General features: G+C 45.5%; 1 protein-coding gene across 1 annotated transcript in view; it reads left to right on the top strand.

Annotated features, from left to right (window-relative positions):
- LOC138290833 (uncharacterized) overlaps window positions 1–14245 on the top strand; it is a 322008-nt gene that overhangs the window by 210030 nt on the left and 97733 nt on the right. The window contains exons 7-8 of the mRNA XM_069230277.1: window positions 10493–10681; window positions 13750–13938. Of these exons, the coding sequence (XP_069086378.1) occupies window positions 10493–10681; window positions 13750–13938 (378 nt within the window). The remainder of the gene's footprint in view (window positions 1–10492; window positions 10682–13749; window positions 13939–14245) is intronic.

Here is a 14245-nt window from a genome sequence, read left to right as displayed (position 1 = left end):
CAGTGCAGTTAGTTCAGTGACAGTAACAGGAGCAAAAGTAGAAGCATCAATTTTCTCATTCTCACCCTTACCATGCATTCCAAGCACTATTGCCATTATTATTAGTACACATGCAATTACCAAGCCTATACACACATATTTACAATATTTCTTTCTACTGTTTTGTGTAGCGTACCCAGTCATGATCTGTATAGAATCAGAGAGCTGGAAGCACCTGTAAAAGAAACTATTTAGCAATTCAGTTACAAAGCTGAGCGAGCACAATGTTTCACACAGTTTTCTTCAAGAGGCCAGTCACTTATCGGTTAGCAGCATTTGTCTCAATTCGGCAATAACTCAGTCTTTATCAGTTCAGCAAGTGTCTCATCCGGTTTAGCAATGTCTCAACTGGTTGTTTGTATCACGTTAGATTGTAGTAAGCAATGTCATTTATCACCCTTTCAATCAACAGAGTCCATAAAACTTTTCTTTTCTATTGGTATCTCTTCTTCTTCGTTCTCGAGGCTAAGAGATACAAATTCGTCAGTCCAATCGTCATTGACTACATATGCCCATTCTGGACCGGAATATCTCTTGTTTGGTATCCTTTTCCTTTTCAATTTTGCCTCTCTTTTCGATTCTGCCTCACTGGTACTTTCCTCTTTGGCCAAGTCTTTTCCTTCACTTGAGGATGGTACCACGACAGTCACTTCTTTTCTTTTCTCTTTCACTTTTGGCCTTTCTCCGTCGTTCAAACTATCTTTAGTCCTCTGTTTTATTGGTGATATACTTAGGCCCTCATTCTGACCTTGGCGGGCGGCGGAGGCCGCCCGCCAAAGTCCCGCCGTCAGGTTACCGTTCCGCGGTCGAAAGACCGCGGCGGTAATTCTGACTTTCCCGCTGGGCTGGCGGGCGGTCTCCTTCAGACCGCCAGCCAGCCCAGCGGGAAAGAGGCTTCCACGATGAAGCCGGCTCGGAATCGAGCCGGCGGAGTGGAAGCTGTGCGACGGGTGCAGTTGCACCCGTCGCGTATTTCACTGTCTGCGCAGCAGACAGTGAAATACATGTAGGGGCCCTCTTACGGGGCCCCTGCAATGCCCATGCCAGTGGCATGGGCACTGCAGGGGCCCCCAGGGGCCCCGCGACCCCCCCTACCGCCATCCGGATCTCGGCGGTCCGACCGCCGGGATCTGGATGGCGGTAGGGGGGGTCAGAATCCCCGCGGCGGTGCAGCAAGCTGCGCCGCCGCGGAGGATTCAATGGGGCCGCGGTACACTGGCGGGACCCCGCCAGTGGTGCCGGTCCGACCGCGGCTTTACCGCCGCGGTCGGAATCCCCATTGGAGCACCGCCGGCTTGTCGGCGGTGCTCCCGCGGTCCTCCGCCCTGGCGGTCAAAGACCGCCAGGGTCAGAATGAGGGCCTTAGTCTCCTCTTTGCACCGTGTCCATTTGATGGACCTGCGACCTTTTCTGTGGAAGCTTGAACTGTTTCGTTCTGTTCTGCCTTGTCCCCTCCTTCTGGGGAATCAATCACATTCTCCTTTTCTTTTTCTCTATCGTCTGCTTCTGGGAAAGCCCTACTCTGATCAGGCTCTCCTGCCTTTTCACCTCTTTCGAGCCCTTCGTCACTGTTACTTTCTTCACATTCTTTATCACTTTCAGCTGCTTCAGGCTCTTTGTCACCTTCAGCTGCTTCAGGCTCTTTGCTACCCTCAGCTGCTTCAGGTTCTTTGTCACCTTCAGCTGCTTCGTCGCTGTCTGAACTTTCTCCTTGGTCTTCCCCAAGTGAGTTGGTCGCTTCGTCCTCAGAGAATATTTCTCTTTCTTCTGTTCCTGCCTGTTCGCTTTCGGTTTGGTTTTGCTCTGTCTCCGCGCTCAGCACTGTTTTATCAGGCACTGGCAATTTCAGCGCTTCAACTTCCTCATCTGTGGGACACAACACTTTCTTTGTGTGACTGGCGTGAATCCAGTTGGGAACTCCCGCACACTTCACAGCGGTAGTTGTCGTCAGGATCACTTGGAAAGGGCCTTTCCAACGGGGTTCCAGACACGACTTTCTCACGTGCTTCTTTACCACGACCCAGTCACCTGCTTTCAGTGTGTGTCCTGGACCTTGGATCGGTGGCAAGGTGGTTGCTTCCACCTGGTGAGAGAAAGAGCGAACCACGTCAGCCAGACCTTTGCAGTAGTCTAACACCATATCATCTGTAATATTCAAAAGCGCGTTTGCGGGAACTGCAGGAAGTCTCATAGCCCTGCCCATGAGAATTTCGTGCGGAGACAATCCAGTCTTTCTATCAGGGGTGTTTCTCATTGACATTAACACCAAGGGCAATGCGTCAGGCCATTTCAAATTTGTCGATGCACATATTTTCGCCATTCTTGATTTCAGTGTACCATTCATTTGCTCCACCAGTCCTGAGGCTTCAGGGCGATAGCTACAATGCAGTTTTTGCTCAATGTTCAGTGCTGCGCAAAGTAACTTTATCACCTCGTTATTGAAGTGACTTCCCCTATCTGATTCTAAAGAGATCGGGAATCCGAAACGTGGTATTAACTCCCTCAACAATAATTTTGCAACTGTAAGGCTGTCATTTCTACGTGTGGGGTATGCCTCAATCCAGTGACTAAAAATGCACACAATCACCAACACATACTTCAGACCTCCATGCACAGGCATCTCAATGAAGTCCATCTGCATTCTACTAAACGGGCCACTGGCTCTGCCAATGTGGCTCGCGTTCACAACTGTTCCCTTTCCTGGGTTCATCTGCTGGCAAGTGACACATCGATGGCAAACTGCTTCTGCAGCTTGACGGAATCTGGGGTTAAACCAATCAGTTTTGAACAATCTTATCATGGCATCTCTCCCTAGGTGAGCCTGTCCATGATAGAACCGCGCAAGCTGTGATAAGAGACTATTTGGCAAAACAAATTTTCCCTCATTTGAAACCCATAACTCATCTGGTCTTTTTATACATTGTGATTTAATCCAGGAATCTCTTTCGTCCTCTCTGACGTTATTCTGTAATGTTTTTAGTTCGTCTATTGTATCTACGACCTTCAAGGCAAATGCTTCAGCTGGTTCAAGTTCTGGTTCACTGATCGAATTCCATTCATCTCTGAGTAATATACAATTCAAGGCACAAAATCTTGCGACTTGATCCGCATATGCATTTCCCAGAGAAACATAGTCCTGTCCTTTTGTATGGGCACTACACTTTACCACTGCAACTTCGGCTGGCATTTGAATGGCGTGTAACAATTCCCTTATTCTTTCCCCGTTTTTCACTGGGGATCCTGAAGAAGTCAGGAAACCTCTCTGTGACCATAGTTGTCCAAAATCATGCACGATCCCAAACCCGTACTGACTATCGGTGTAAATGGTGACTTTCATCAATGCAGACAGTTGACATGCTCTTGTAAGGGCTACAAGGTCTGCTACTTGTGCAGAATAGACTCCTTGAAGCCAGGCCGCTTCCAAGACACCTGTTACAGTACATACAGCATATCCTGCTTTTAAAATCCCCATCCCATCTCTTAGACATGAACCATCAACAAAAACAATTTGGTCATTTTCATCAAACTTAGTATCCTTAATGTCAGGTCGAGGTTTTGTGCAAAATTCAGTCACCTGAAGGCAGTCATGCTCGATGTCTTCAGCGTCCTCAATTTCAGCATTTTCACCGGGAAGCAAGGTTGCTGGATTCAGCGTAGTGCACCTTTTCAGCTGCACATTCGGTGAGCCCAGAATTATCGTTTCATACCTTGTGAGTCTTGCTCCAGTCATTTGTTGCGTTCAGGAGCGGGTCAAAAGTATCTCAACTGAGTGAGGGACCATGACTGTTACTGGGTGTCCCATCACTATTCCTTCACTCTGAGTGAGGCTGATACCAACTGCTGCTACGGCGCGCAAACACCCTGGAAGTGCTGCTGCGACCGGATCCAAAGTAGCTGAAAAATACGCTACTGGTCTGTTTATGCCACCAAGGGCTTGAGTCAAGACAGACAAAGAACATGCATCACGTTCATGACAAAACAATGTGAAAGGCTTTGTGTAATCAGGCATGCCTAAAGCTGGAGCCCTGCACATGCATTCTTTCAATTCAACAAAAGCATCCATCTCATCTCCTTTCAGCTCAATTTGATCCAAGGCATCCTTCTGGGTCAACTTCAGTAAAGGCTTTGCTAGAGTTGAGAAGTTGGGGATCCACTGACGACAGTAGCCCACCATTCCCAAGAACTTCCTCACCTCCCTCCTTGTCTTTGGCGGACTTATTTGAAGTACACTCGTTATTCTTTCCTTCATTATTCTCCTTGACCCTTTCTCTATCTGGTGACCCAAGTATTTCACTTTCTTCTGACAGAACTGCAATTTGGAAGGAGACACCTTGTGTCCATTCCTTCCCAAATGGTTCAACAGAGCAATGGTATCGGCTGTGCAGCCACTTTCTGTCTTTGATGCAATCAATAAGTCATCGATGTACTGTACTAGGGTTGACTCGAATGGCAATTCTAATGCTTCCAAGTCTTTCTTTAGAATCTGATTGAATATCGACGGTGACTCAGAAAACCCCTGAGGAATTCGACACCAACTGTACACTCTGTCTAGGAATTTGAAACAAAAGAGAAATTGGCTGTCCTCATGAAGAGGCACCGAAAAGAATGCTTGTGACAAGTCGATGACTGAGAACCACTCGGCATCGCAAGGGACCTGGAACATTATCACAGCTAGATTCGGTACTACAGGGCAGCATTTGACTATGATGTCATTTATTTTCCTCAAGTCCTGCACGAGTCGGACCTTTCCACTTGGCTTTATTAGTCCCATGATTGGTGAATTACATGGACTGCTTAACACTTCTTTCAGCGCTCCCTGTGTTACAAATTCGTCAATGAGTTGGGCAACTTTCATAAGGGTGTCTTGTGCCATGTGGTATTGTGGGGTCTGGGGAAAGGTTGCATTGGGCTTTACAGTCACTTTCACTGGTTCCACTCCTTTCATCAATCCCACCTCTTTCCCTGTCATATCCCACACTTCCTTTCCAACTGTTTCCCGTAATTCAGCTGGAATATCTTCTTCAGTTATCATCGGGAACAGACAAATCAGAGGATAATCTTCATCGACAGTTTCCATCTCATCCCCCTCTACACTGTCCTCTTCTTCCCCATCACTGCTCGTCTGTATTTTTATTCCCTCGTTCGAACACATAATCGAACAACCCAATTTACACAATAGGTCTCTCCCTAACAGTGCTATCGGGCTTGAGTCACATACCACAAATTGGTGTAACCCTTGATAGTTACCAATGCTGACTGGTACCGGATCTGTAATTGGGTTTGTCAGGTGCCTGTTTGCTACTCCCACCACCTGAACTGTCCTTCCTGAGAGTGGCAAGTTTGGTACTTCAATGCTCTTAACAGTTGAACGTGTGGCTCCAGTGTCAACCAAGAATGAGACACGATGACCCATTACTCTTCCCTCCACGTACGGACCTTTTTGATCAACTTCCAAGGATGCTGCAAGCACACAATCTCCTTCCTCCCCTGAACTTTCACTCTCCCATACATTGTTTATTCCACTCTCACTGTGTAATGGGAACTGTTGTACGGTGCCATTTGTAATCATTACCTGACCCGAGACCTGTGGAGGAACCATCACCTGCTGCTGACTCATTGGTGCCAAAGGTATTTGCATTTGCTGATTAGGTACCATGGGTAACTGCTGTTGCATTGGCTGCATTTGCGTCATCTGCATACGGGGCATCTGCATCTGCTGCGGCTGCATGGGCTGTAATCCCTGTAGCTGATTTATGGTCTGAAAATTTGGGTTTGGACCTCTCATTTTCGGTCCCCTCATTGTCTGAAATGCATTGACATCATTGTTTTGCTGACCAACACCTGCACCTTCCTGCACCACCATCGGGCACTCGCGTTTCCAATGACCGACAATTCCGCACACGTGACACGGCATCACCTTCTTCATTGCCTGCACACCATTCACAACAGTGTTCAAATCCGGACCATTATTCACAAAACCTCCTCTGCCTCTGCCTCTCGCCTGTGGCTGAAACGCCATATTTCCCTGCAACTGCGGCTGCTGTTGCGGTACCTGTTGTTGGAACCCTTGCAACACTTGCAGACCTTGCAAACCTGTCTGAGCTGCCTTAAGCTGCATCATCATCACTTTCTCTTTCAACCTTTTCTGTTTCACTTCAATTTCGTCGCTACAGTATTTCGCATAATTCAACACTTCATCAATAGGTTTCGACTGCCAACAAATCAAATGCGACTTTATCATCTGACTTATCTCTGGTCTCAGCCCTTCCACAAATCTGAACACAAAATGAAGCATGTCCTTCGCCTCTATTGTTTCCGTGCCGCTGTAGTTCTTGAACGCCTTCAGCAACCTCTCATAGTAACTATGAATCGACTCTTTAGCTTCCTGGGCGGTTCGATCAATCTTCTGCCAATCCACATTTTTCGCGGCAACCTTCGTCTTCAAATGCTCAATCACCTTATAGTACAAGCTCATCACCATAGGTGATGGTGCACCCGTATCCCTGTCTCTCTCCGGTTCACTTGTCGGCCAACCTACAGCTCTTTTGCAATCCTCCCACAAGTCTGCCGGAACCACAATCTCAAAGAGAGTGTTCAGGTCTTCCCAGAGACATTTTGCAAGCTTCACAAACCTGTCAGTCTGTTGATACCATTCAATCGGTTTCTCTCTCAGTTTGGGAAAATCATCCGTAAAAGACTGAATGTCGCTTCTATGCCATGGTACATGTATTAATTTTCCCCCTGCTGTCTCCCTCATTGGTAACATGGTTACTGCATCGCTACTCTGTGGTCTTTTCTCGTTTAGCTCTGGGACACTGTCTTTCCTCTTTTCCTTTCTCTTTACCCATCTGCTTTCCCATTTGTCTAAGCACCTCCATACTTGTGCACTCTGCAACAATTCTCTAAGGTGCGCCTTCATGCCTGCTGACCTCATGTGTTCAAAATCTGTGGTCCCGAAATCCAACCTGTAGCTTCTGCTCAAGTGTTTTGTCTTGTCTATGTCAACCCCGTTTTTGTCAGCTATTTCCTGCAAGCTTTTATGTACCTTGTTCACTTCTCTCGTAATCCTGGGACATAGATATCTCAGCTCTTCTTCCGAGTAGGACTCTAACCTATTTACACCCATAGTCCCTTCTACCAATTCTTGTGCTTCCATGTTCAACCTGACCCTATTCAGATAATCTTCTCCCTTCCCACTGGCTGAGCTTTGTGTGGAATTCAGACTGTTGAACCACTGTGTCAGCTGTTGCGCATTCAACCCCATCAGTGTAGCATTCACATCGACTGCCATTGATGGTTGCGGCAGCTTTTCAGTGTTCGATGTTAGAGGTATTATCAGTGGGGGGCTCGACCTCACCACTGCCGACTGAGCACATATGGGACTAAACTCCATCAAGGACCCAGATCCGGTCGGCTGAGCCGCTATCGGAGTTATCCCTGGAGTGTTTTCTATGCACCTCCTTTCTGTCCCACTCTGCAGCATAGATCCCTGACCGCTCATTCCTAAGTTAGGCTGACTATACAAAGGTACCGGTGGACCTACAGTAATGGGTAGTGATATCGCGTCTGGGTTCTGTCCATTTCCCATGTTCTGAGACATGTTCATTCCCACACTATGGGTCATCATTGCCGGCATGCCCATCTGACTCCCCGTCATCTGAGCATGTGCTGTTCCCCCCTGCATCTGCTTTTGAGGCATCAAAAACTGTGTTGATTCAGCTTGTACCATGGTTGGGTTGTGACCATTCTGTCCTCCCATTGCGGCTGGATCTAAAGTCATTCCCGTACTGTTGTCACTGCTGTAGTACCTTGGGATCTGCGGCTGATAGTTTTCTGCTGGTTTCAACATGGGCACATCTGGATATATTCTCCTAACCTGCGGTATCTGCGGGGTGAACAGTAAACTCGGGTCCTCAGATCCCGATGATGCTCCTGAGCTCTGGGTTTCACTTTTCTGTACGGGTGCCGGAGGGGCAGAACTGGTACTTGGACCTTGTCCACTCTCTGCATAAGGTGGTGGACGGTCGTTCAACAATTGCATGATTAACTCCTCATCCTCTAACTCCTCCTCTCTTCTCAACTTTTCCTCGTCCTCTCTATCCTTGGAACACCTCCTGTTTGTCTTACAGGTAGCTTTCTTACCTGTCTCCTCTTCTTCCTTAGTAATTGCGGGAAACAATTTTATCCCCTGCAATACATCTGACCTCCACACCTTCTGTGCATTATCCCACCTAGCGTCCGCTAGTGTCTTTTCTACCTTCCTTATCCTAGTCTCGAACTTATTTTGCTGCTGCTGTCTAGCCATTAGTTCCCAAATCGCTAGAGCCTCAAACTGTGCTGGCCTTGGAGGTACCTTCATGTCATACATCGCGAATCTCAAATTCTCTAGTATCCTTATGTTAAACGTCCCCATCATTCTCTCAATCTGTTTTATCCAAGAAAAATCTAATTCAACTTCTCGAGTGGGGTCTCAAAAGGCGTAACCGTTAATTCAACACCATGTACTTTAAGAGTACGGGGTCCCAAAAGGCGAAACCGTCCTCTGCTACCATCTACTGATAGAGCGTTCCGTACTAGTAATTTACCTATACTTTGGACGCTCTTTTGGCCGATGAATCTTTTGGCTAAGTGGGACCCTCTCCACCCTTAGTCAGTCAATTTAATTAAACCAATAATCAATAACGAACGTAAGCAATGCCCTGATCAACATAACACTTAACAATTAATCCAGAATACATTTCGGCGAACCCTGACCTTTCAGTCAGGAATAACCACACCATTCATTCAAAGTTAGTGAATTTATTTCCCTATATTAACAAAGCTAGCACAATATAGATGTGTCTCAACACCAAATGATAAACATATATGAACATTAATAGCTGTCCATATCGGCGAAACAGGTGCAATCTATGCAGCATTCGAATAACAAGGCATTCGATAATAGCAATGCAAATCACTAGAACTATAATCTGTAATGAACTAATTGCATACATTTAGTCAGCATAACAAGATCTCAAATTGCATCGTGCGACAAAAGGAATCCTCATCTAACCTCAAATTAGCATCGGCATGTGGGACTTCATGCAAAAACAATTTAGCAACATTAATTTAGAAAACTCCTAACTAGGGCTCTTATCAAAATCAGCAGTTGGTTACCTAAAAGAAACACAATGCAATTTTACAATTTCCTTTCATATTTACCAATTTCAATCAGCATTCAAGGAAGTCTTCGTCTCACAGGTATCGTTTCTCGATCAGCATGGGACGGGGCAAAGGGGGCAGGGTGGACGGGGCAGTTGCCTCACGGCGGCAAGATAAACTACTACTTCATGCAAAGGGACAAATTCAAGTTAAAGTCTCTAGGGTAAGAATCATTTAAGTCTCTTTCTCTCGATTAGAGAAAGCATCAAAGTCTCTCAAAATGGCGTCGCAGCGAGGTGGGCCATAATAGCTGCAATGTCCTGCAAAATGGCGGGTATGGGCAATGTCCAATAATGGAGGCTTTCCTCTCGTGCACCTGGTTTAAATAGACAACAGTTCAAGTCCAGTAGGGTCTTCCATTGGAGGGTTCACAGGTTAGCTTCAAATTATCCAATCAAAAACAACAGTTCTCAAGCTTTTACTTAAGCATACATTATCCTTGGAGACGGGTACGCAAGTTGCAACATTTTATACCAATTAACTCATTTTCAGAGCTTCCATTGTCCGCACCTGCAGATTGACCTTGGAGTAAAGAGAAAAATATGCCAGGCTGGCAGGAAACCTTAAGATAAGCATGTGAACGATCTCAGTGGAAAAGTACAGCTTCAAGCAGGAATACACGTTTAATAGCACATTGGAAAAATACGAGCATCTAAACCGTGAGACCAGGCAACTAGGCCGAAGCCTGCACTAAAGTAATGCTAAGCTAAAACATTTCAAAGAAGCAAATCATAGCACACGTTTACGATTATGTCGGATTAGTGCAATTCTAATACATCACGTTATATAAAGCACGCTTATAAATGTTGGCAAACTACTCTGAGGGCACATTATGTCCCCGTACAATCTTTATTAGTTCGTTTAAAGTCACACATGATTATTTCACACTACGTTTATGCGTTAATAAATGTAAAACCTTCATTTCGGCTTCATCAGAACTGACATGAGCATCACCATTCTAAAGGACACCAAAGAATATGTTAGCATCACACATCCTTTGGTATCCACAAGAATGGCATAAAAAGCATCATGGATTGGTATTGTCAAGTGTTTTGTTCTCAGGAGTGTGTATGCCGTCTGTGACTGTGGGCAGTGTTTGTTCGTGTTTTTTGTAATGACTGGCTGTCCCTGCTGCCTGATATTCTTTTCTGTACCCACCATATTTCATCTGAGAAATGCTCTTGATGGACTTTTTAGATAATGTATTTGGTTAATGATCGTTAATTAATCTTATATTGACATTGTTTTTCAGAACAGTGCCAGAAACCGACAAACATATGGTTTGCTATTACCCTTAAACCGTACAAAGAGTGGTACAACCAGGGAGACCGTGTGGACGTGACCTGCCCTACCGGGTATCAGACTTCGAGCTCCACTATGGTGTGCAGACAACTGCATCCGAGTACAGAGAGTGCTTGGGATGTGACAGCCCCCTGCATCCGTGAGTGAGACTTTCCTTCATGGTGTCACCTAGGGTCTGATGTAGGCTGTTGGTTTGCCAATGTAGGGGAACAGAACCCAGCACAGAGGCTGCAGTGGCAAAGAGTTGTGTGTCTGAACGGCTTGTCCACCAACGTGACTGCGCCCACCCTGGGTAGAGAAACACATGGGTTGTAAATTCACCAAACCAGTAGCAAAGCAAGACTTTAAGGCGGGCTCTGAGGAGATGAGACATTAGGCGCTTTCATAAGTACAGCAGGGTGGGATGGACTCTTGTGATTTAAAACACTAAAATGCATTATCGTTTGTATTTTAGATTACATTCCTATTCTTAAATGATTTTTTTTTTAGGAAATGTATGTGAGACAAATTATATATTTAAAGTGCGTTCAGTGAAAACTAAATTAAATTTTGAGACACAGAGTGAATTTGAGCTTTTCCCAAAGAATTCCTAGGAAATTAATGTCAATCTAAACTATTTTTAAATGGAGCTCACATGAGGTTTCCCCGGATGAGGCTGGGGACAATATGCCACAGATGGTAGATTCTAAAACCTAGTTTAAAGCATGTAGAATCAGTCGAACGGATTGAAAGACGGCCCGAGGGGTTCAACTAACGTTTCGTACATTGGTTCAAGAACATTAGCCTTGTTTCACTGGTGAACGCGGGACAATATTTAAAGAGGTTTTACGTGCGTATTGCATTCTCCTCCAAGAAAGCATGACTTTGCTAAGCTTACTAAAGTTTTTCATAAAATTAGTGAAATGGTAAATTGAGTTGATAGAAAGACAAGCTTTCAACCAGTGCTTAATTTGTAAATAAAAACGGGCCTCTTCAATCCATTTACAGCCTCTCCCTGCCCTTTCAGCTCACTCTTGCAGCTTTCTGCTTTCTCCCTTTGTGACGCTTTTTCGTTTTTCTCTTCCTCCGTCTTTCCCATATGTGTCTTTTGCTCGCAGCAAATGCTTGAGGCAGAAGAATAAGCGCCGGCCCTCGCAAATAGGTGCAGGTGCTCCACACCTGAAACAGCAAGCACAAATTAAGCACTGCTTTCAACACAACTTTACTGAGGAGGTTATGTTCATCCCAATGGTTCACGGAGCCCCAGGAGGCCCATGTGCACTTTTCTAATTCTCTCATATTTAATACGTAATACCCGTAGAAACGACACATTCCTGCCAGCCAAATTAAGTTGTTACCGAGTTCAGAAAGATGAATATATGATGGCTGTCAAAATATGGGCTGCCAGCAAGGGAGTAGCCAGGAAAGTAAAATATTCCCACTTTGATCCCCTGACATTAAATAATGGAGCAATTTGAGTGATCCCACATTTTTCCATGAAAGACATGTTAGCGCAAGGACAATTTTCAAAATTTGCACTAACAAAATGCAAAATATTGCATAATTTTTATTTTTTTAAATTCTTTTCCTGTTCTTTTCTTTCTTCTTGTCATCCTCTTCCTCCTCTCCTTCATTCTAATCTTCTCTATTTTATACTACTTCCATCTGTTAATTCTTTTTCTTCTTTCTTTCTTCGTCTAAGCCAATGGTAATCACATAGAGCAGAAACCCAGGCCATTGTTATTTTGCACACCATGCCACCTCAGTTTAGACCCATCCATATTCAAATCACTCTTGACCATGCTCCAGGAGTAACAGTCCAGCCAGAACCGCCAGGCCAGGTCTTCTCTGAACTAGAACACAAACATCCCATGACCAATTTTGCCATGATTGGAGCTCATCAATCTGATGTATCTTGGTTACAGTGGCACATTAAACACTGGACACGTCTGGGCATACCCTTGCCACTTCAAGAGGGACATCAATCACATGATAGGAGGAATGCTTACAATAAGTCTAAACACTGGCAATCACTCAGAGTAGCGATTAAACCCATCATTCTTTTGTTCACCATGCCACCTTACTTTGGACACAGCCATAAATAAATCAGTCTCGCCCCTGCTCTGATAGGAACATTCCAGCCCGAACTGCCAGGCCAGGTCCTCCATGACCAAGAACAGACGGAACCCAAGACCTGTTTCGCTCTGATTGGGGCTCATCAGTTGCCCATAGCATGGTTCCAGTGGCACAGTTAGTGCAGAACCAACATCCGGGCACACCTGTCACACTTAGGGCACGGCATTGAAGTATACAAAAAGGTGATGTGGTAATGCTTGAGTTAATCTCAGTCACTGGCAATTACTCGGGCTACATCCGAGACCACTGTTGATTTGCACACTATGGCACAAGTCTCATTATCCTCATTGGTTTGTAAATAAAATGTGTATATAAGACCTGTGAGCACTGCTGCTAAAACATCAGGTTCAATGTTGGTCTGGGTCAGGAATATTTTATGCCCCTACTAACGGGTATAATGTAGTCACACAGACTGTTTAGTTGCTAAGGCCCGTTTACAGCTCACAACGAGGCACAGCTGATGCCAGCATGAAATGTGGTCTGAATGGTGAGGAAGCATTAGAAGAGACCCCGCCTGTAGCAGATCTGATAGACGCAGAAGGCTCACAGCCACCGGGTTATGGGTGTAGTTGCCAGTCCTGGAGCTTAGTGTACCGCTCCCCCCTTTGTCACCTGTATTCAGAGTATGAGCCTGGGATGAGTAGGATCTCTTAGGCTGCAGAGATCAAAAGGCCACACATACACAAGATGCACAATTCACTGTCACTTCTCATGTGGGTGCCAGCTTTAGTGCGGCCACGTGTGGCTGAGCACTGCTAACAGTGACATTAGGAACTGACATGAGCATCACCATTCTAAAGGACACCAAAGAATATGTTAGCATCACACATCCTTTGGTATCCACAAGAATGGAATAAAAAACATCATGGATTGGTATTGTCAAGTGTTTTGTTCTCAGGAGTGTGTATGCCGTCTGTGACTGTGGGCAGTGTTTGTTCGTGTTTTTTGTAATGACTGTTTGACTGTCGCTGCTGTCTGATATTCTGTTCTGTACCCACCATATTTCATCTGAGAAATGCTCTTGATGGACTTTTTAGATAATGTATTTGGTTAATGATCCTTAATGAATCTTATATTGACGTTGTTTTTCAGAGCAGTGCCAGAAACCGACAAACATATGGTTTGCTATTACCCTTACACCGTACAAAGAGTGGTACAACCCAGGAGACCGTGTGGACGTGACCTGCCCTACCGGGTATCAGCCTTGGAGCTCCACTATGGTGTGCGGACAACTGCATCCGAGTACACAGAGTGCTTGGGATGTGACAGCCCTCTGCATCCGTGAGTGAGACTTTCCTTCATGGTGTCACCTAGGGTCTGATTTAGGCTGTTGGTTTGCCAATGTAGGGGAACTGAACCCAGCACAGAGACTGCAGTGGCAAAGAGTTGTGTGTCTGAACGGCTTGTCCACCAACGTGACTGCGCCCACCCTGGGTAGAGAAACACATGGGTTGTAAATTCACCAAACCAGTTGCAAAGCAAGACTTTAAGGGGGCTCTGGGAAGGTGCAACTTTAGGACCTTTCATAAGTACAGCAGGGTGGGATGGACTCTTGTGATTTCAGGGAGGTGATCCCATAGACGGGATG

Source organism: Pleurodeles waltl, chromosome 1_1 (assembly GCF_031143425.1).
Source record: "Pleurodeles waltl isolate 20211129_DDA chromosome 1_1, aPleWal1.hap1.20221129, whole genome shotgun sequence".
Classification (NCBI taxonomy): domain Eukaryota; kingdom Metazoa; phylum Chordata; class Amphibia; order Caudata; family Salamandridae; genus Pleurodeles; species Pleurodeles waltl.
Note: the sequence above shows the minus strand (reverse complement) of the source record. Positions and strands in the feature narration are given on the sequence as shown.